Source organism: Spea bombifrons, chromosome 4, assembly GCF_027358695.1.
Source record: "Spea bombifrons isolate aSpeBom1 chromosome 4, aSpeBom1.2.pri, whole genome shotgun sequence".
Lineage (NCBI taxonomy): Eukaryota > Metazoa > Chordata > Amphibia > Anura > Pelobatidae > Spea > Spea bombifrons.
The window spans coordinates 65628148-65651534 of NC_071090.1; the positions used below are offsets into that span (position 1 = coordinate 65628148).

Here is a 23387-nt window from a genome sequence, read left to right on the forward strand (position 1 = left end):
GACCCGGATCCTGCAGAAATCTATTTTCTGCACAGATTAGAAGTTTTTGCTGGGTTTCTAATATATTCATATAGCCAAATTAACATAAACTGTAATAATTACCATATGTGCACATCTACAAAGCTTAATTCTTATTTTTACTTTGTTATGATACCTTCTGTATATGATTGTTTTATAGGTTTAATGCTTTATATTGTGGGGGGGGGGGTTTGTGAATTTGAGAAATTCCACATCAGAATCATCCACAGAATGACTCCAAGAAATAAATGTATGTGCATCTCACATTGTAAAAAAGTAAAGGAAAAGGGTTTAAGAAATGAAATATACATTAAAAGACCTGAAAGCATCCATTAACTTGAACTTGCAGAAGCCAGGGGATGTTCAGTAAAATGTGAATTTCTGTGAAAGCTGTAGCAGAGGAAAGAACTTTGAGAAATCCATTTAATGTATTAATGTTTCACATTTATTGCAACCATTTTTTAAATGTATTTTAGATCTCACATTACTGTTTCATATCAATAATCCACCTGTCCTGCGGAAAAGGAGAACAAATGGGAAAATGGGGTTTGTCATATTGCTGAACGTTTTTCTTGTCTTTTTATGGATGAGGGAATAAATATGCCCATTCTTTCAATGAGTTCTCGCTAATATCATATAGGCCCAGTTACATACATTTGAAAATAGTTTTTGTTGAACAGAAGTTCTCTGTATGAATACCAAATAACGGGAATTACTTCATATTGTAATTATACGACATTTGACCTCCCCTATCACTCATAAACTTGCCTGAGCCAAGTATAATATACTGTGCAATTGACATAATCTGACAAATGGAAGATAAGTACCTATGTGAAACTAAAAGGGAGACTTCTAATCTCATAGCAGCTATCGACTTGAGGCTTCATCACTTGTTTCTAACAAGGTTCTTAAGCAAATCATTCCATGTGGCTGGTTATTTTGATGCCTTCACATTGTAATAATGAAGAGCTGATTTGTAACTCTTGTTTCTTTCTTTGTCCATATAATTCTTTGAACTTCAATGGCATGTCATATAAATAGCTGTAGTCACATAATATAATAACAGGCTGTGACATATATCGAGCAGATATGAAGATTAATTCAAGTTATTACCTAAAAGATGAATACATAAAAAAGTAAGAAAAATCCCATAGTTAAACTCAAATGACAATATGAATTAAGGAAACAGGAGCCACATGGAGTGATGGAATTATTGAGTTTACTACCCAAGGGCTGCACCAAGACATGGCATTACCATGCAAGCATAATAAGCATCCACTTCAGCCCCCATTGCTCTAATGGGCCTCCTTAGAAGATGGATCAGAAATATGGTAACATCTTTTTATTACCTACAGTTGAGATTGCCCCCCCCCTTAAACCATGTTGCTTTAGACCAGTAAAAACTCACAGCCCATGATGTCACCTATCATTGACAACCTCTCTTAGGAAACATTTAAAACAACAGCCATTTTCCATGAACGCCTGCTACTCTGGGCCACCTAACATTTAGCTTACAGAAAGAGCTCTTCCGTAGCTATATAAAGGGATATCCAGTGTCCTGTTCACTGCAGCAGCTAAAAGAGCAAGGCCTCTTTCAATGTGCCACCATAGGCTCTGCCATGGTTTAAAAAGCATTTATTTCCTCTATGTAGGGTTTCACGATGTTAGTAGCTAATAGCACATCAGATGTAAGTAAAACTCAAATTTTGGTTAAAAGACACGAAGTTCAAATGGCATTCCCCCAGCTCCCAAACATGACCTTAACCAGTTATTAGGTATCTTCTAAACATCTCAAACAAAGGCTCTCCAGAGCAGGCACACCTCTTGGCATGATCTTGGCACACCAGCACCGAGACTATGGATAGCACATTTAAGATTTTAAGTATAATCAATCTAAACTGGCATACAGGATAGGAGCTACATAATCCACAGCTGGTTGTACACACCAACAGCAACCTAGAATAATTGAATATTTGACGGTTGTTAAAAACTGCATACAATAAAAACAGAAGAATTCTGTATAATGACAAAATGAATTAAGATCTGCATTCCAATATCCATCTCTTCCAAAGCAGCATATTCTTGCACACATTTAATCAGATTTTTGGCAGTTTTTGGCACCCCAGTGTCAGAAGTGTTGCCAGCTACTTAACACGTACCATGTTAAAATCTGCAGCGATAATAGATTCTCCTTCTTGGAACCAAAGTGCTACGATGCTGACATATTAAGATGCAATTTCAGAAGCACAAAAAGGGATTTTGTAAGATCAGTGGGCACAACAGATCTGTACAGACATATGTACTTACTGCATACAAATTAGAGCTACAAACACTCAACTGATATCTTAGTGATATTATTAATAACTGTGATAATACGATTTAAATTTACATCTTATGACATTTAAGTGACCCAAGTGACCCAATAATAAAGCAGGCACCAACACATATGATAGATATGTTCCATATACATTCCATAATACAGTCCGCAAAAGAGAACAAATACAAATCCAATGAAAGAAGCACAGGTAGGATCCAGCTAACACGTAGATGCTAAATGTAATCTGGCCAGGGGTCAATTGCACACTGCCAAAGTAAATTATAACATTGATGAAAGAAAATTATGGATCTGGTACTTTCATGAAAATTTCTACTGGAGCTGAAAAACCACAACACTACAGGGACAGTTTGCTTTGACCCACCAACTTTATTATACAGCGTTGGGTTGGCCCTAAGGAGTGTGTAGCTAAAGCAATTAGATTTTTTCTTAATATCATATGACTGATCTAAATGGAAAAAGCATTGAAGGTATGCATACAGGCTACTTGCCAATACAGTTGTAAATATGGCAAAGCGAGTTGATGGGGAACCAAGCTGAAAACCAAAACTGATTAAAGAGGTCCCTGTCCATCTAGAGTCCCTGCTCTATGGCTGCCTAACCCTTTTTTGTCTGTGTCCGCATGCCACAGGTTAAAGATATAGTATGCATAACACACTTATACCTGCAAAATGTGCAGATTAATTATTTGTTCTATATAAGAAGTGCAGCAATGTCAATCCAACAATCTCAAAAAACTCCAATCACCACCTTATCAGGTGAAAGGCAACAAAAACTCTCATGCCCTCGCTCTTAAAAATAACGCTGACTTTCAGCATACATTAAATTGGTGAGCCAATGCTTTCTGAAAGAAAGTGGACTGGGGGAAAACTCACTAGCCTAGATGGTTTTCAGGAACTGTCTGTGTCCATTAGTGTAAGCTGCATTAGGGTGAACGGAGCAACTGGAAGAACCATGGAGATTAGCTAAATATAGCAACAGAGGGCTCTAGAGGACCTGCCATCTTTTAAACTTATTACGCATTAAAAGATAAAACATTGACCTTCCTGCCCAGACGTGCTATTTCCGTAGAAATTTAAAAATATACTACATTTTACTGTACAGCAAAGCCATATATCAAACCCTGTATACTCATTTCGGTTTTGAACCTTAACCGCTCATTGCCAGAGGATCCCATAGATATTATTCATAAATAGTTCCATAACCAGGACATCTTATGCGTTGTGACTAATGCAGTATTTGTTTGATACGTTTTAGAGTTTATCATTAAATTCCATAATCGTGTCAAGCGTTGGCTGTGAAATTCCTTCAGGGCCACTACATATTTGCAATACTTCACTTTATGGAGCATGTAAAGTTGATAAATATTAGCGTAAACACAATGATGGTAACATGCTAATTAAAACATTTTTGGGTTTGGAAATATTTTTGAAGACTCTGGCAGGGAACAGAGGTTTATTTGTAAAACAGGAACTGTTGATTAAACATATGATTAAACACAAAGCTGGCAGGTTGTTGAAGTAAGGGTTAACCCCCCATTTTTCTTTTATACTCCCTGTCTTTTGCCATTTTTGTTTTGTGATGCTCAAAAACATTCTGCCTGGTTTTATTTGAGGGAGTCACTTCCATTTTTCTGTTGATGAGTTTTAATGTGGATTTACATGCTACTGTAATAAAAAATGAATTATACCGGGACATTTTTATATAAACACGAGTAAAAAATAGGATTGAAGAAAACTCATTTATGATTCAAACAAGTGCTTACACAATCCCGAATGCTGACTGAATTGACATGTTTTATAACTGTAAAACTGTATAATATTGTGCAACAAAAAACTAAGGCTAGTTCTATAATCAGTGTGTAAAAGTTCTGTTATGAAGTAGTTTTGTAAATTGGACCCGTTGGAACCACTGAAAGCATCTTCGCAGGTAAATGAAAATGCAAATGTATTGGCTTGGGTACCTTGAAAGAGAAGTACATATCAGATGCAATATACACTATATGGACAAAACTATTGGGACAGCTGACCATTACGCCAACAGGGACTTTGCATTCTAAATACATAGACATTAATATGTAGTTGGCCCCCACTTTGCAGCTGTAACAGCTTCCACTCTTCTGGGAAGACTTTCCATAAGATTCTGGAGTGTTTCTGTGGGAATTCCTGCCCATTAATCCAGTAGAGTATTTATGAGGTCAGCACTGATGTTGGATGAGAAGGCCTGGCTTAGAATGTCTGTTCCAATTCATCCCAAAGGTGTTCGATGGGTTAGGGCTCTGTGCAGGCCAATACTTTTGTCCATATAGTGTGTGTGTGTGTGTGTGTGTGTGTGTGTGTGTGTGTGTGTGTGTGTGTGTGTGTGTGTGTGTGTGTGTGTGTGTGTGTGTGTGTGTGTGTATACATGTGAAAATGAATAATTGACTGTTATAGACTGCTTTTAATTGTAGTAGATAGGAAATAAATATATCCACGCTAACAGATTATGCCAGGATACCTATAGTTTTAATTCAGAAAATTACAACTCTGTTATCCTCATTTCGGAGTACCCTTTAAGTGCAAAGATAAAATATCCTATTGATTTCTGTACATAAAAGCCTCATGCATTGAAAAGGTAACAGAATACTTTAATGTGTTCTGCCATGGCTTTCACATCAATGTGGATGTGTCTCGGTTTTCTGTTACCATTTCGGCTACAGTATGTAAGGACAAATACACTGCTTGATTTTAAATTGAAACTGTATTTGAACCTTTCAAAAGGCAATTTGCCTGCTTCGAGCGGTGAACTAGCCACTGTTGGTCACCCAAAATAAGTTTTCAAATGAATAAGCCTATTAAAAGAATACTATACCTCCTGTTGATCAATATTATTATTATTTAACTGGTAAGTAAAGTAACATATGATTTGTTTCCATTGTATATCAGTGAACTTGAGGAGAAGAACCTATGATTTATGATTTAAACCTGAGTTACAATATAGCTTTGCACCCAAAATAGGGGGAAGAAAGGAAAGAAGGTAGAAGGCGACTACACAAACACCAGAGAGTGTGTTCTCATACACTCAAGGAAAGGCGAAAAACAATGGATAATTGGAACCAGTTCCAATTATCTATGATTTAAACCCGTTTGCTACACAGGTTAATTTACAATATTAAAAGCACAGTAATTGTATATTAAAGCACCAGGAAGTGCTCTGTAATACTTTTCATATTTACTGTATATGCAGATGACTTCTGAGAAAAACACATTATAGATGTAGATTAGAAATTGCTAGATATTATTAAGTACTAATTATGCCCCTTAAAAGATTGATGGTTAATATGGCCTCCCAGATTATTCACTGCAGGGCATTTACACTTTTTTTCTCTTTACAGCCTTCCCTTGTTAGTTATATAGACTTTGTTAACATTTATTTTATTACATTTAGAAAGATAACACAATGCATGATACAGGGAAGAAAAGGGGGAGATGGGGAGAAATGAGGAGAGAAAGGAAGAGGCGAGAGTGTGTGTTGGGGCAAGTAAGTGTCTGTAAGGGCTATTGTGTGCCATCAATTTAAAGCATGTTGAACCTCAATACCAATCATTACATAAAACAAAGCAAGAATTCAGCGCATGCCCAGCAAGTACTATTCAAAAACACCTGCCTAAGGCATAAATATTGGGGTAGAGTAATGATGACCAATAAATACAGAAAACAAAGCAAGAATTCAGCAAATACTATTCAAAAAACACTATAGTTATATATTGATATGATATTCTGAGCAGAAAGCAATTTTTTTGTGGACCTTCGGGGCTAAAATCAGATAACCGCAGATAAGAGCACAAGCAAAGGATGAGACAGCACTGCTAGACTCTTGATACCGTGTTTCCCCGAAAGTAAGACAGTGTCTTACTTTCTTTTTATCCCTAAAAGCCCCACTATGTCTTACTTTCGGGGTATGTCTTATATTGGGAAAAAATGCTTTCCTACCTTTCCTTTCTTCTTTCAGCTTCTTTTCCTCCTCTTCGCTCCTCTTCTTCAGTTCTTGTCTCCTTCCGGGTCAGAGGGCACGGACAGCGGTGGGCGCGGCTTCAGTGTTGTGCGCCGGGATCTGACAAGAAACCCCGGCGCACAACAGCTGTTGCCGCGCAGATCACAAGGGAGCGGTATCGGAGGTCATTAACAGACCTCCGGCTCCCTTGAGTGATTTTAAGCCGGGTTGAACCCGGCTTAAAATCACTCAAGGGAGCCGGAGGTCTGTTAAAGACCTCCGATACCGCTCCCTTGCGAGCCTGCTCCTCCAGCGGCGGACATTACTGTCCGTCTCTGGAGGGGTGCCGGGTGCCGCAGGTTGGCACCCCCTGGAGTGTGGCGCCCTGTGCGGTCGCACACCCCAAAGGTCGGCCCTGCTCTAAGGGGCCGGCCTTAGGGGTCTGCGGCCGCACAGGGTTTAAATAAAAACATCGGGGGTTTTTTTCAACTTTATTTAACATCCTCCATGTTAAATAAAGTTAAAAAAACTTTATTTAACATCCCCCGTGTTTCCCCGAAAGTAAGACATATGTCTTACTTTCGGGGTACGGCTTATATTAGCTGACCCCTCTGAAACTCCCGATACGTCTTACAATCGGGGGTGTCTTACTATCGGGGAAACACGGTAATAGCAAATCGTTGATATTAAACTGCACGGCTATAATAGGTTTGGCTACTGAACTAGAAACTAAACAACTATAAGGAATTACCGGTAATTTCACAGTATCTGGAGACTACAGAAAAGTGTTGCTATAGCTTAATTGTATGACTGGAGCATGAAGGAAATATCGTAATAACTATATACATACATACATGCAGTCTAAGGGAAAGCATTGAAAATAAAAAACCCAAATAAAAAAATTTCTGTGCCTCCAAGAGTCTGGAGAAGCAACAACCATGAAACAGGCTGTTTAATGTCACGTCCTCCCTCTATTAATGTTTGCAACCCTTGGTCAGCAGGATCTGCAAACTCTGATCTTTTCTCAGCGGAATGAATGGAAACAGATTAGTAATGACTGGTGGTAGGAGTGGGGGATGAGCATTCTTAGCGAGAGATAATTCACGTCTCCTAGCATACAGTGTACAGAGAAATTACGTCACAATCCATTAGCTGAACAAAAGCAGATAGGCATTGTAAAGATGGACCTATTCATTAAGATATCTACTTCCTCTGCACAATTATAATGTTTCAGTCTTTCATTGATAGCAACAGAAGCTTTTTATCACATATACCTCAAATCAATCAGAAAGTAAGCGAATTGTAAGCAATACCCTGACCCAAACCACCTCTGTGTGTAAATAGTGATTCAGTCGTCCATGGAAGAGATCATGAGAGCAGCACATGGCTCTACAAAAAACCCGGCATTTATGATAAACATAATGTGGCACGTCGGGTAAATTGTTAATGCTCCATTATGGAAACAAGGGATTGGAAGAAGGCACGTGAAACACCAGTGCCTTCCGCCTGATATCAATATTATTTAAATACATACGAAGTTAAATATTACTATAGTAGCAAGCATATTATTTAAAATATCTTACAAACTGGACATGTTTATGAAATCGTGAGACCTAAAAGTTGTATAACCACGATGAACCGAAACCGAGCTGAAAGTGTGTGTGATTAATATATTTCTACCATTCCCATGGCATAGAAATTTTACAAACTTACATTTGGTGAAGCAAGTATTTGTGACATACTGCTATGAATTTAATTAAAAACTAAGAAGCTGACTTTTTTATATTATAACCTTAGCAACAACTAGTCAACCTCAATATCACTTCCTGAGTGTTCATGAGGCCTAAAACACACAAGCACGAACTGACCTTTGGAAAAAATAGCACTGAAATGTCATACTTCCCCATCAGGGATGTACTGGGAAAGGTTCATTATTTCAATTGCCCCTCTATGTCATTTAATCAACTGAGCTTTACACTGGAACAGTAATGCAATCAAAAGAGAATCTCCTCTCCAGACATTCACAAACTCAGGTTATGTGTAGGCGTCTGACCGCGTTTATGCACCGAGAAAATGCAGGCTGCTAACAGGTCGTTGCTAGCTCGATGTGATGCTGCAGTTCCACTTAGACACACATTGGTCAGCGGAATGAATTCCAAAATAGTATCTGGATATTGCATTTTAACATTTCATATGTTAAAAAGACTTTAAATAAAGAGCCTAAGAGAAAGGGCAACCATCCAGAAAAGAATTTTAAGGAGCCTCAATTTGACAGCTGCCTCTTTTGGGAAGGTACTATATATTTTTTTATTATCATTTGTTATTATCATTATTTTTTATTATTATTTTTTATTTTAAACATTACATTTTCTTCACTTGAAATTGACATATTTTATATTTTAACCCCTTAAGGACAATAGGGGTTTTTACTCGTAGTATATTGTGGGACAATGGCTCTTTTAACGTTTTTCAGTGTTCCTGTTTAGCTGTGATTTTCTTCTTTCTCATTTCGTGCTCCCACACATATTATATATTGTTTTTTTCAGGACAAACAGGGCTTTCTTTAGATACCATTAATTTTATCATATCATCTAATTTACTATAAAAAAAATGATAAAATATGGGGATTTTTTGTTAAAAAATTACTTTTTCTCACTTTTTAAACAGAAAACTTTTACTCATCTGCAAAAACGAATGAAAAAACCTACTAAATAGATTCTACTATTTGTCCTGAGTTTAGAAATACCCAATGTTTTTATGTTTTTTTGCTTTTTTCTGCACGTTATGGGGCAATAAGTAGAGGTAGCGTTTTGCCATTTCAAAACCTTTTTTTCCAAATCTGGTAATTCTTCCCCCCATGTGCCATTTCAGGTATCTTTGAAGCCGGCCAATGAAATTTACCCCATCAAATCATATATTTTTAAAAACTAGACACCCCAAGGTATCTGAAATGCTGGTATTTTAACCCTTTCAATGCACTAATTTTACCACTACCCTTTGTGAAACTTTATGGTAGTAATTCTTTTTGTATTTTTTTCACACATGTTGTATAAATTTATCGCTCCTGGTATATGTCCGTGTCACACAACACCCCAATATGTGTTCAGTAACATCTCCTGAGCGCAGCGATACCCCACATGCATGGGTTTGTAGGGTTATTTGGGAGGTAAAAGGCCGCCTTTGTGAGGTGTGTATTTTTTTGCCATTTAGACATCTGCCCCATGTCCCATATTTGGGACATCTTTGAACCCGGCCAATTCATTTTACCCCATCAACTCATATATTTTTTAATACTAGACACCCTATGGGCATTTGTAATGCCAATATTTTAACTCTTTCCATAATGGAATTTTTGTAAAGATATTAGGACATATTTTGTAAAAATTTTAGGACTTGCTTATTAAAAACTTTTTTTTTTTGGTGACAGTGGGGATTTTTACATGTTACCATATTTTTGACATTTTTTTGAAACATTTTTTAAATTTTTTTTTAATTTTTTTTTTTTTTTTTTTTACTAGTCACTCTCACTAGTGAGCTGGGCTCCATTGACCTTGCATGGTTGGATGCAGTACCTGCATTCAACCTGCAGGAGGAGCTCGAGAGTTCTCAAGAGGGTCTGGATAGACCCTCTGTGAACTCACATGTATTGTTAATGCCATCCTGTGAATGACGGCAACGTCATTCACAGGATGGCACTTGTGGTTGCTCCTCGGAGCAATCACAAGGCGATCGGGGGTCGGGGGGGTTGTGTTGCTACATGCCTCGATATCGAGGCATGTCAGCAACACAGTTTATGCTTAGGAAGCGATTCAGATCGCTTCCTAAGCAGTTTTAGCCGGGCGCCGCCGCGATCTTTGATGATCGATGCGGCGGCGGCGGCCATTTTTCTTCCGGGGAGGGCTGCCGAGGGCTGCCCTCCCCGGATCCACGGTCAGCCTCACTTGTGAGGCTTCCGTGGATGCTGCAAAGCCGCCGATCGCGGCGAAAACGCCGCGATCGCGGCGCTGCAGCTATTTAACGGCAGCCCGTACATGTACGGGCATTGTCGTTAACCCGTTGCACGGCAACCCCGTACATGTACGGGGATTGTCGTTAAGGGGTTAATATTGATTAAGTATTTTTCAAATCACAAAAGTTCCACTCTTTCATAAAAAGGATAATCATCAATGACATGAATGTAACTTTTCTTGGAGCGGGATCAAGAACTGTAAGAATAAAATGTTGGTTGGTCAGATCCCATAAAAACGCTTCCGCATAACAGTATATATGAAGCTCTCAGGCAAGCTGGGAGTCATAATTTAGTTGGACAGCCATGATATAAAATATGACATCACACCTAAGAGAAACTACACAGGTGAGAAAAAAGAATTGGTCTTCCAGGTGGGTTACCGAGTGGGGCCTTCTAGCTGTTGTGGAGTCTCATTCATTCCCATAAAGCACACAAAAGTGGCAAACATAAATGTTAAAAGTAATACCCTTGAAAAGTATGATCAAAAAAATATGTAAGCATGTGTCAAAACACACAGTTTGAGGAATTAAAGTCAACCAGCCTGCTTGATAAGCAAATGTTTTCCACCACTGCAAGTGTGTCCCTAGCCACTTTTTCAAACAACTGTAACTTTCAAATACAGTAATAAAATGTAAACATACGCAATTCACATTCTATAAATCTATATTTTACAGTTTCATACACTAAGTGCTACTATTATCTACAGAACGGTGCTCACAAATTAAAATAAAATAACATTATTCTAACAGCAATCTAACTGCGGTACATTGAGACTTCTGTTCTGATTTTTTCAGTCATTATTAACTGACAGATTATGTATATTATATATATATATATATATATATATATAATATAATATAATATATACAGATAGGCAATAACATATCAATTATGCCTATAGGTACAGTTAGTTTATTAGGGCAGGTTCAAGAGATTTATAGTCTGGGTTTTTCCTGCCCTACCTAGTTAGGAGAAATATATCTCATTTTTGTGCTACCCAGAATCGCAAGGGAAATGTAATCTTAGTCATATTGTAATGAAATAAATATTTCCGCAATGCTTGTGTTTTTACACATTTTAGTATTATCGTAGATGTAAAATGCACACCAATTGTAAAAATGAAAGCACTATGTATTTATGAAAGTACTATTTATATTTTGGGTTTCTTATTTGCTTGCAGTTTGCAAAGCAGACATGAGTAAATCTGAAGTCTGCACAGTATGCACATTTCTTAGGTGCCAGACATGAAATTTCTATGGAGAAGAGCTGTTTTCAGACAAACGTTATCAACTCAGGAGCATGATGTTGCAAATAAATGCTGACAATGTCACAGAGATTATTGGAATAGCTGGAAAAAGAAAATGACACGCTGGGAAAGGTGTGACAGGAGCAAACCACAGTCTTTAAGAGAAACCCAAATAACAATGTAGAACAGTGGCACTGAGGGGGTTAAGAAACACAGAGCACATGATACACAATGCGAATGTTCAGCTTTATTGAAAGCCTGCTAGGGGAAACCATATCATTTACCCAGAGCCCTCTGAACTCCCACAAGTACAATTTGCATCAAATAAGCACATTTCCTCGCATCTCATGTCTAAAACATTGATTTCCTCTTTCTGTAGTCCTACTTACAGCCCGAGGGAGCCAATATCATCAGCAAAATGATCTGCTTGGCCTGTCTCGGACAGATTTGATTATTTAACTCTATATATGTAAGAAGGAGGAGGCACATTAAGTAAATCTGAACACGTGGCTTATAAACATCATTGCTTCTGGCAACCTCATAAGAAGAAAAAAATGCCTTCTCGGCTGCAAAGAATATTAACAAGAACATATGATATGTAATAGTTATTTGATTTGAGCCTACAGCCAAGAATTGTGGTCTCAAGTATTATATATTTAAACAACTTTGTATACAAAATCATATGAGAATACTAAATGTACCATTTTAAACTAAAAACGTAACTTAACAAATTAAACTATAAATAAAATACCGAATTTATTTCCAAAAAGTTTTAAATGTTAATCTTACTCCACTAGCTGCTTGCAAGACCATTTAGTGAAGGACACTCCTAAATGTAAAAGTGAAAATGTATCCAAAAAATATCTGGTTCTCAGAGGGACAGCATCCCATCAGCCTAAATAAGATGGCTTTGGTCAAATTGGTGGTTCTGTGGTATTACAGGATGATGAATTAGCTAAATGAATAGCGTCACTGTAATGGAGGCTAAAACATGTAGAATATGCTCACTACAAATCATGATGAGCTTGCAATGTTATCTGCCATCCAGTACAATATCTACTGATAGACATTTATATAATTGAACATCAGCCACAAATGTGTTGGTTATTTGTAATTTACCAATTTGTAGCTTTTTCTTTATACATACCATTATTTGACTAATGGCCAGACTAGATGGGACGGAATCTGATGACAGATAAGAACCTACTGGTAATTCTATTGTAAAGGGACATGTGAGTAAATTGCTGGGTCCATTACATTTTTTTCTTATCTGTAGTGGGCTCCTTACACTACTAGCAGTTTACATTTAAAGTGGACCCATGCCCTTTTCCACAAAAGGTAAACAGTTTTTTTTCTATGGCTTCTAAGTTCCTTTTAAAGTACAGAAATGTTTGAGAAAATAACTAGAGGGTCTGAGGCTTACAGGTAACGTAAGGAAGCTTTATTTTACCAAAAAGGTGGTAGATAAGTGAAATAGCCTCCCAGGAGAAGTGGTGATGGAAGTTTAACACGCATGGGATTGGCATTACACCATGTCTAAGACAAGACCAAGGACTTATTAAGGTCTTTACAGACAAAAATGGGCAGGCTATGTGGGCCTGAATGATTCTTGTCTGCTGTCAAATTCTATGTTCAATTAGTTCATATTTTTAGCCAGTCATCATTGACATGTTGTTCTACATGAATTTAAAACTCAATAGATTTTACCATTTTATAAGAATGCTCAATGACAATATTACTTATAGTTACAAGTCTAATGGGTCTGACACAATTTCAGAATTAACAGGAGAAAATAGCTGAGGAGTGACATAAGAATCTATAGCAGCTATTCGGGGATTCTAGGTGCTATTGGCCCTTCTATGAGGAGGGGTTCTCGTGGGCCGAGGAAATGTTTTCCATTTTTTACCAGTTCTGTTTATATTATGCGTGGGGTGGGACTGGGTGCACTCGGGGTCCTCGTGGGGTGGGAGGTTTCATCCAAAGTTATCTGGGTTTCATACGGCTAACTTTACTCTTGCATGGTCTGCCTCCCTCTTGCCAATACAATGTGTCTTATCAGATGCCCTAATATTTGACTCTTAGTTGTTGACCATGTTATTGAATTGAGACATTGTTGTTGTTCCTACGTGTGCTCCGTAACCTGCATATACTACTTGACCATATGATGTGTCTTATCTGTTATCCTAGGGGTTGAAAATGTAACACTGATTGAAAAGGGTGAGTGTTAAGGGACATCAGAGGAGCATGCCAAATGAAAAGGGGTAAGAAAGGTAACTGGAGTATGAGAGAGAGCCATGGTAAAAGATAAAAGCATAATGGGAAGAGCATTAACTGGGGAGAGAGTAGGATTAAATGACTAAGGAAATACGGTATATATCACAGAAGCCATTACATGTTAATATAATTCACAAATAATTTTCCATCAAGGATTCACTTATCATTAGCCTATTCAGACTAGACATTTTAGTTATCCAAAGCCATAATACTGTATGTGTCCCTATTTCCTGTCTAATGTGTATATTTGCCTATACAGTCCTCATTTCACACTTCAGTGTCTCAGTCCTCAAGTAGTACAATCTTCCAGTCAGAACCCCTTCACTGTATCACGTCTCTGCCTTCTGGCTCCAAACCAAATCATCAGGCTGAAAGCAGAAGGAATCAGAGAAATATATACTAGATAGCATTGTGCTGCTGCTTTAATATTGTTGATGCTTTATATGCAAAGCAGTAGAATGCATGTATATTAGAAAAGCTTTCTAATATAAGCTATGATGCATCATGTTTGCATACAGAAGCAATTTCTATTCCGCCATCAATACCATAATCCTTCACCAGAGCAATAAAATCATTCCAAGTTTAATCAAAACCATCAGTCATGTTGGCTTTCTAGAGGGATTTTTGGCTCTCTGCTCTTTCATAGATGGTTACGGTTGCTTTCATCAGTATGAACAATACAGATGTGTCTGCAATGCAATGTGGCAAGCCATCCTTATAGACACTGACAACGTTATTAGTTAAATGCTCTGTGGAGTCCAATTTAACACTGTTAAAAATGTTTTTGTATTGTGGCTTAGAGGGAAAATAATCCAACAAATGTTACGTTCTTTATTGGCGGCAATTGGTTCTTATTATTTGCTTGTCCGAGCAGAATATTCAGTTCTTTAAAAACAAACAAAAAAACAAGGTGGGGTAATGTACTGAGGCTTACAACAATAAAAGAATTTACAAAAAAGTAAAGCTGTGTCTTTTGCCTCTTCGTTTACTTTCATTGTAAATGAAGAGTTTCTGTGGTCTCATTATCTGACCCTTTAGTTAAGGTGACCCAGTCTTGTCTTTATCAAGAGACAAAAAATAGCTAGGAAGGTAGCTTTGCATTTAGTTAATCTCTCTTAAATAAGCTTCTCACGATGTCCCTTAGGTGCAAGTCTGGTCATTCTGCCCTTTAGTGCTCAAGCAGCTAATTCACATTGTAATGTATTTATTTGTGGTTGCAGGTTCCTAGACATTGCTGTTGTAAGCGTATCTGATATCTGAATCTAAAGCAAGTCCATCAAAGTGCATATTAAAGTCGCACAGCAGGTTATCTGTTAAACATCTGCTCCCCACCATAGACCGCTTACATTGCTCATGCTTAATAGAAAAGTCTATACGGTACAGATGGACAGCACAGCACTTATTTAATGGTGGCCAGGAAATGCACATCCTAAAGCCAACAAGCACACTACCTATCACAGCAATGCAAACATTTTGTTTAAGAAATACACACCACAGCAACAATATCCTGTGAATTATCTCCCTGAACAAAAAGATAAGAGACAAGCACACAAATACTATGTTAATACTTTCAGATGCATGTACAATTTACCAATGGAAACACCACAAACCATTTCTGTTTTAGCAGTTTATCATCAGGTATCCTATGCTACAAACTGTCCCAGGTATGCTCTTAATTCATTCACACCTGTATCAGTCCCCTTAAATATCCCTGCTACCATTCTGTAAGAGGAATGAGGAAAAAGCAGAGTGGTACTATCATATGAGAAGATTATTTTACTGCTTAGACCTCCTCATTGGTCGAAGGTAGTCTTTTGATGATAAAGGACATCCATTTATAAGAGTGTGATTGCTATTATCTGATAGTTACATCATCTGTAAAAAATTTAGCAACATAAATGTTGCATTTCTTAGGTTTTACTTATTTGTGCCACTTGTATTAAAGAGTGGCTGTTGAGGTGGTCAAGCTGTAGCCAGGGTCTTGGCGAATATCAAAGGACATAGATAATTAGGCTGAGATATTCAGCTTTTTCTACCTTTTACTTTTGTTTTGTTTTTTTTGGTGTTTTTATCATGGAGGGGTTATTAATGGTTCGTATTGGTAAGGTAAAATGTAGGTGGAATTTCTTATAGGTTTTTGTCGGAATGGGGGGGGGATTTCAACACATAGTTGAGGGTATTTTTATAATGCAGGAGGCGACCATAGGGTCCGTATGTTAAATCACGATTTCAATAGTGTTGGTGGCCTGTGGCATGGTTAATGCCTCTCAAGTTGTCTTTAATTGCCAATGTAAGTTATCTTTAAGTGTATCATGACATTTTGGAACCAATAACATTTCTTAACTGAAACTACAGATGGCGATCCAATTAATGTTTTGTCTTAGGGCACCTAAAAACCAAGAGCTGACACTAGTATTATGATATATTAACAGGTTCAGGCATCAACCCCATACCTATGTTAACCTATACTTTTTTCATAATTAAGTAATACAAATCCAATCAAATGTTTAAAGCCATAACATAATGTACAGCCAATTACATTTTATACCCCAAAGCTTATCTTGTTGATTAGAAACAAGGAAGACACTTTAATTTTAATTGAATTTTCTGGCATAAATATGCATAAGTTATCAAATTTACATGAACCATAGCTATGAGGCCACTTTTATTCATGTAAAGTGTTTCTTGTGACATTTTGTTAATAACTCTACAGCCATGGAAATTCCAGAATAAATATATATATTCAATTCATGTCTTGCAAAGAGGTTTGAGGTTAAAGTAGGCCAGAATACCTGAAAACGGGTCACATTGATTGAATTGTTATCCACCCCATCACATGCAGAATTAAGTCCATTTAGTGCAACCCTTCAACCTATCCTTCCTGCTTGATCCAAAAGAAGGCAACAAAAAACCCCAATTAAGCCATCAAGGTTAGACTGTATTACCTAATTTGTGTGGTCAGCAGTGAGACATGTCTTTCAATGCAATATGGGAGATCATTAATAAACAACTTAAAAGGAGGAGGACTGATGACAGACCCCTGAAGTACTCCACTTAATACCTTTGTCTTAATACCTTTCCATTATTGGATTGGATTCTATCATTAAGCCAATTTCCAAACCAAGTACATACACTTGTCCCTAAGCCTATTTCTGACAATTTCTACAGTAACCATAATAGTCATATTTTATCACAATATGATGAACATAAATCCCCAATAACAGTAATGTAATTTAGTAATTAAAGGCTGCAAAATTAAAGTCAACCTCTTCCCCTACTGTCTCAAAACAAGACCTTCATTTCCCTTTCGGTTCTGTCACACGCAGAATATATAATGAGAAAATATAATGACGAGTAAAGTTAGAGGAAGATTAATGTAAAAATTCTGTTTTGTATTGTTACATTAAAGCTGGATTAGCCAGCCCTGGCACAAGCCAAAAAAAGACACATCTGCCCACTCCAAAAAGTAAGAATGGCAATCTACAAAAGTTTTCAATAGGCTTTATTCTTATCACATATAACATCCATAACATATATAACAAGCAAGCGGTGCAGCAGGCGGTAAGGGAAGAGAAGCTGCTTATCACATTTCACACTACAGTATGAAGTATGTGTGAAGTATGTTAGGTGATTTTTCTTCACTTACCTTAACCTTTACTGCAAGTTTGTAAGAAGATGAATAAAACCGGATGAAGCAATTATTTCATAGACCAATGTAAATTTTTACTGTCTGCAGCCAAGTATAGCCCTTTCTTCTTTGAGACCCCTACACTAATTGCAGCAAAGACTATAGAGGAAACCATGCCAGAACTGTGGGTTCAGTTCAGTATTGTATATTGATTTGCATGTAAGATTTCCACTGGATGAAAATGTAATTAGATTTCATATTCTGAAAAATAACACAAAACACAACGAAGTCCACCCCTAATTACTGCAGGGTAGATAAGGAAAACTGCCTATTCACACCACCAAAACACACGCATCTCTCGCTGGCATTATACAAAGTAGAGGATTTGCCCAAAATGTCACTTTAACAGGTCATATGTTTCAACTTCCCCCCCAAAAGGTGGTAAATTGCTGGCCCTTACTACTGGAATTAACAAGTTCTATCTTAAATTGGACATTTTGGAATTTTCACAGATTTAGTAACGCAAATCCACAAGTCGTCACACAATATGGTTTTCTAACTTTAGGGAAACCACCTTCCCAATTTAATTTCACTACAGAATACAGGGCTTGGTTTGCAACGTTTGTTCTGGTTCATGAAATTAGGAGATATAAGAGCCAGAGCTGAGGTGGAAGAAACCCTTCCTCCGTTCAGTTTTTTCGTGCTTATAAACATACTATGTTCCTATTTCTGGTGTATCCGGCTCCATTATTGCATTGCTCAACAAACCGTCCGAGGGGGTCTGGCTCCGCTTATACTGTGTAACAGCTTTTTTGACCACCTCTATTTGGTACAACATTAGAATAAGTATCTGCATTGTGAATTTTCCAATACTCGGAAATAAAATGGGTGGCGTCAATACACAATTTACAAAAAAAGCTGCATTTTGCAGACAATTTAATAATAATTAAAAATAACTCAAATTATTGGTATTGTAACTGTACTGCTGTTGTAAATGCTCTCTTGTGCATACTTGAAAACAAGATCTCAATGTATTCTTCCAGGAAAAAATATTTTCTAAATCAATATATAACAAAATAATTAAAATGAATATCATATATATATTTATGGGGTTTTATTTTGTACTGTCTTTGGAGATACCCCACTAACTTAAATCAAAACACACCCTCCAACAGCATTAAATGGCTGATTATGTCAGATGAGAAGCCGGAAGGAAAAGGATTAACCATTAAAATAATGTGAAAAGGATATGTTTTATACATGCCTTGTCCAAGTCATTGCATCATCTGATGCACAACGTCCAATCAAACAAAATGCTGTGGGCTATGTGACATGTATTGAAATGCAGTAGATTTACGCAAGCATCCTGTCATTATTTGTTAGATCAACTAGCAATTCCTATCATGAAGGATTACATGGATGGCATCTGTCTGTGTAGGCCCTTTGGTATATTTCACCACGCTGTTTACATGCCCATAGCTGTTATTGAACAAACAAAAAGGGAAGATTAGATTTTTTAAGCGATAACGATATTTTGAATACAGTTGACTCTATTTCAGTATATTATTTGGGACCCTAAACACTATGAAATGCATTTCTAAAGAACACTTCTGGTGCAATGTGTTTTCGGTGTGCTTGCGAAATGCAAAATGTTTCATGTGCTCATATTATGTAAACATGCAGAATCATTTCCCTGTGACGTGTGCAAAGCCAATATTATCACTGTGTATTATCAAGAACTTGATTCTCTGATAAAAACAGAAGGCAGCAGAGAAAAACGACAAAAAAAAACACCATTTCCGATGTATGCCTGCTTCTTCTTCTTCACGGATTAGTCGGCTCTAGGCGACTTAGTGGAGTCAAAGGGAATCATGCGTACACAGGGCATGATGCGCAAAGTGGAGACAAATTCAAGCACGGTATACTTCAGTGGATCCCAAATCAGGATGTCACAGACCAACCGTCTGCAGCGACAGCATGAAAAGAACCATACCTTGGGTGCATTATTGAACATTGCAATGCTAAACAACCTTTTTGTCTCAGAAACCTTACATTTTAAAACGTGGTTTTATAAATAAATGAGTGTGTTCCAAGACTGGATATTGAATCCGCTCAATTACTTAAAGGAGGCCCTAGGTTAATAACAGAATTGAGCAAAGGGTGGGCATCAACTTGTTGAAACTGGAACACAACACCCGATATTCCCAAATGATTGTGGTGTGGTTTGTAGATGAACACTATTTTTTCCAAGGGCCATTTTCTCATAATTGGTAATGTAATTTGGCCAGAATAACTATTACTTTAAGAAGCTAATCACCCGGTTAGAAACTGATGCAGCAGAAGGCAACACATGAGTTTCTATTCGCCACCTCAATGTATTGCTGTCCTGGCAGAGGAAGGCTTAAACCAACAGATGCCTAACTCATGATCTTAAAAGAGGTAAATATTGTTTTCATAACTTTGTCCCTGAAATTATACAGATAACCAGAACAACCAGGCTCTTGGAATTTATCCGTGTGGAACATCTGTCACTGTGATAATATTCCAGCTGCTCAGACTTCTAAACACCTGGTCAGGAAATTAAGTTAATACAGTGAAAAAAAAACAAAGCAAAGGAGGTAAAACATTCTGCTGTGCACCAGTAATATTTAAGAAAGGCAACTGATAACTGATATGACTGTAAGAAAAGGTAACTGTCATTTCAATAGGTTATGTTAATGGTAACACCAAGAGTCATTTTGACCCGCTCATCTTGAAAATGATGGAAAATGAGAAATCGTTCCCATTCCCTTATTTTCAATACATTTTTGAGGGATCTCATCTACATTGGTCTGCTCTCTGAAATACTCTATCTGTATTTAGTTCAATGTCAAAAATAACAATGTTGTTAATATAGTTAGTACAAGGCATTACTAATATATATTATTATTATTATCGTTTATTCATATAGTGCCAACAATTTACACAGCACTTCTTAAAATACAAATATTCAAGGTGTATAACAAGACTAGAATTGACAGACTAAGACACACTGATCTATATAGATAGATAGATAGATAGATAGATCTATATACCATAGGTGCCCATACAGAATGTACAGGTGTTTTAGTTCCATAGCCAGAAGTAAAAATATCCATTTCAAGAGGGGAAACATTCTCAATTGATTATAATTTGTGTTTTGAGAAGTAAAGGTTCCTATGGATTCCCTTCAGCTCAATCATTTCAAATCTTAAAAAGGGATATTTTAATCCCGGCAGTCAGAGGGTTAAACACTGTATGCCTTTTAGTACACAAACCATTACTACAATTAAACCGTAATCTATAAATCTGTCCCTTACAGACATTGTGACTCTATTGAAACTGGTCTTCTTCAATGCACCCTGAAAGTGTTATATGCCGGGGATTGGCATTAAAATATGAGATATATGCCAGCAACAGAAATGGATATTTGTTAAAAAAAAAAAAAAAGAAAGAAACTTACACTTTTATTTAGTGATTTAGTGTGCATCACGTTTTAAACTGCGTGTGATATAATAACACATACTTTGGAAATATACTACATATTTTGAGATTTAAAAAAAATAAAAAATTATTTAGCCATGTCGCCCTAGCAATCTCCTATTAAAATCTAACCTAAGAGGTCCATAGAAGAAGCTACTGGAGGCTGGTTACGATATATGCTGAGGATGTATATGAACTGAATGTACTGTACAGACAGCATATACCCGTTTCTAACCCGATTCAAAGAGTTAAATTACTTTAGAGCCCCCAGTGTGCCAAGTAGGGAGGGATACATTCATCAAATGTTAGATTATTGCATTTAAGTAGATATTGCTTCAGTCTATGGTCAGTTTATAGTATAGTATACAAGTTTACAGGACAAATCCAACAAACTTATACAGCCAGGCAGCTTGATTTGAGCTGAATAAATGTATCACACTCACAGATTTCTAGGAATAGAATATCCAAAATATTAAGTATGTCAATTTTCCTACAATCGTGGAAGCTTGAGATCAGAGCCCTCTTTACCCAATATACAGTTTGTCTGTCAATTCTAGATTTACCCTGAATATACCGTGCTGTATAATGTATCAAATGTATATAAATAAAATAACATTATTATTATTAATAGTAATAATAATACACGTCTGAGCTGGAAAGGGCTGACCCTTGAGAAATGTCATCTTGACAATTTAAGGAATGCTTACTTTAAAGCTTTTTTGTTTGTATTATTGGTAACTATTTTCATACTCCACATAATAAAGTAACTTTAGCAAATTTTGCTATTTTCCCCATACTATCTTTCTCAGTTAATCAAGCTTATGTACACAAAAAGAATGGCACTAATTGTGTGTTCTATTACAAGCAAAACAAATCACAAATATAAACATCTTATATTAAATAAAGTTGACTCATTTTTTGACATATATGATAAGTACACCTGCCAAAGATGTGGTACGTGTTTTATAATATGTGTACACCACAGACAAGAACTTTCCTAATACTATTATTAATATATTAATGCAAGTGATGCCATACTTTGCCACCTTTATATACACTACTCTTTATGGGGAGTGTGTCTTTATTATTAAATCCATGTAATAATATGTAATATTGTGCGGTGTATAGCATGACACAGGTCCCGATATAGCATGTTGTGTGTACATGATGTATAGTGTGGTGTAGCGTTAGTATACGGCGCGGTGTGTACACACCATATAGCCCGCTGGGTTTCATACTATTCTTTCTAGGTATTTCTAGGTAAAGATGGACGGTTAGTTTGACTTGTAGTCGCGGTTCCGGGGATTTCCCGCTAAGTGAAGTGTACTTGTCACGGTGTGATTACATGTCAGCCCCGCCACCGGCTACTTACGTGCCTAGAACCTCTTTGAAATCAAAGATCTTCTTGATGTCCTCCACCTGCTTCTTCCAGGAGCTGCTGTTCTCCCCGTTTTCCCGAGCCATGGCAACAACAACCGCCTGGGATACGGCAACGAACTGGGGAGTTGTAGACAAGGAGCCCGCTGCCTTATTCTCAATTCCTCTTACAAGACTTCCGGTGTCACCCAAGGTACGAGCGGCTGCGCTCCCGGAGGCTTGTGCTGTCCCTGCGTGTGGAGTGCGAGCTCCTGCGCCTCAGCTGTCCCGCGCGATGTGCCGAAGTGCAGAGCAGGTGAGCCGCCCAGGCTACAGAGACCGGAGCATGGATCACACAAGCAGGGGGTGGTGCTGCTGTTGCAGCTGCTTCTGGCTGGCTTGGCTCCCCCTGCTGCTGCCTGCCGGTGACTGGGCACGGGACCGGGGCACCGGGCTCCCTGTACAATGCGGAGTGTGGCTGCTCCCCTCCTCTGCTTGACAGACCCAACTCAATGACTTAGAGATAATTCGCATTGCACCAAAACCCCGCGCACGTCAACGAGGCTCCTTTCCTGTGGGCTGGACCTGTCCGCTGGCAGCTTCCAGCTCTCTCTGCAATGGAGAGAAGACCCTCATGTATCGGGCTGAAGGCGAGGACTTACCGAAGGAAAGCGATGGGGAGGAGTGCTGGCAGCAGAGCCCCGGAGCAGGCATCTGCTGTCACCGTACGACTAGAGCGGGGAGTTGTCTGAACCCCGGAACGTGCATGACGGCAGCAAAATATGCTTACTGATAATGAATAAGAACATTCATATTCACTGGCTTTTATCTCTATCGGTTGGGTTTATGACAGTAGTGCTCAGGACACATTCGGTTTACGAATCCAGAAAAGAACTGTATGTGCAACAGCAAATGGACTACACAAGGAGAATAGTGAGGGGCAAGTGCAGGGGGGATTTGGCACATTCAGGCCTGGGGGGGTGAAGCCAAGTGCACCCCTGTCCCTGATATTTAGATAACAAACACACACACCAATTTACGCACACAA

At 37.8% G+C, this 23387-nt stretch overlaps 1 protein-coding gene across 2 annotated transcripts in view; it reads right to left on the reverse strand.

Annotated features, from left to right (window-relative positions):
* The window catches only part of CAMK1D (calcium/calmodulin dependent protein kinase ID), a 109417-nt gene extending 86571 nt beyond the window's left edge, over nt 1–22846 (reverse strand). For both annotated transcript variants that reach the window (XM_053463275.1, XM_053463274.1), the window contains exon 1: nt 22356–22846. In XM_053463275.1, coding sequence (XP_053319250.1) covers nt 22356–22447 — 92 coding nt within the window. In that variant the 5' untranslated portion in view covers nt 22448–22846. The remainder of the gene's footprint in view (nt 1–22355) is intronic.
* Nucleotides 22847–23387: the final 541 nt, after the last annotated feature.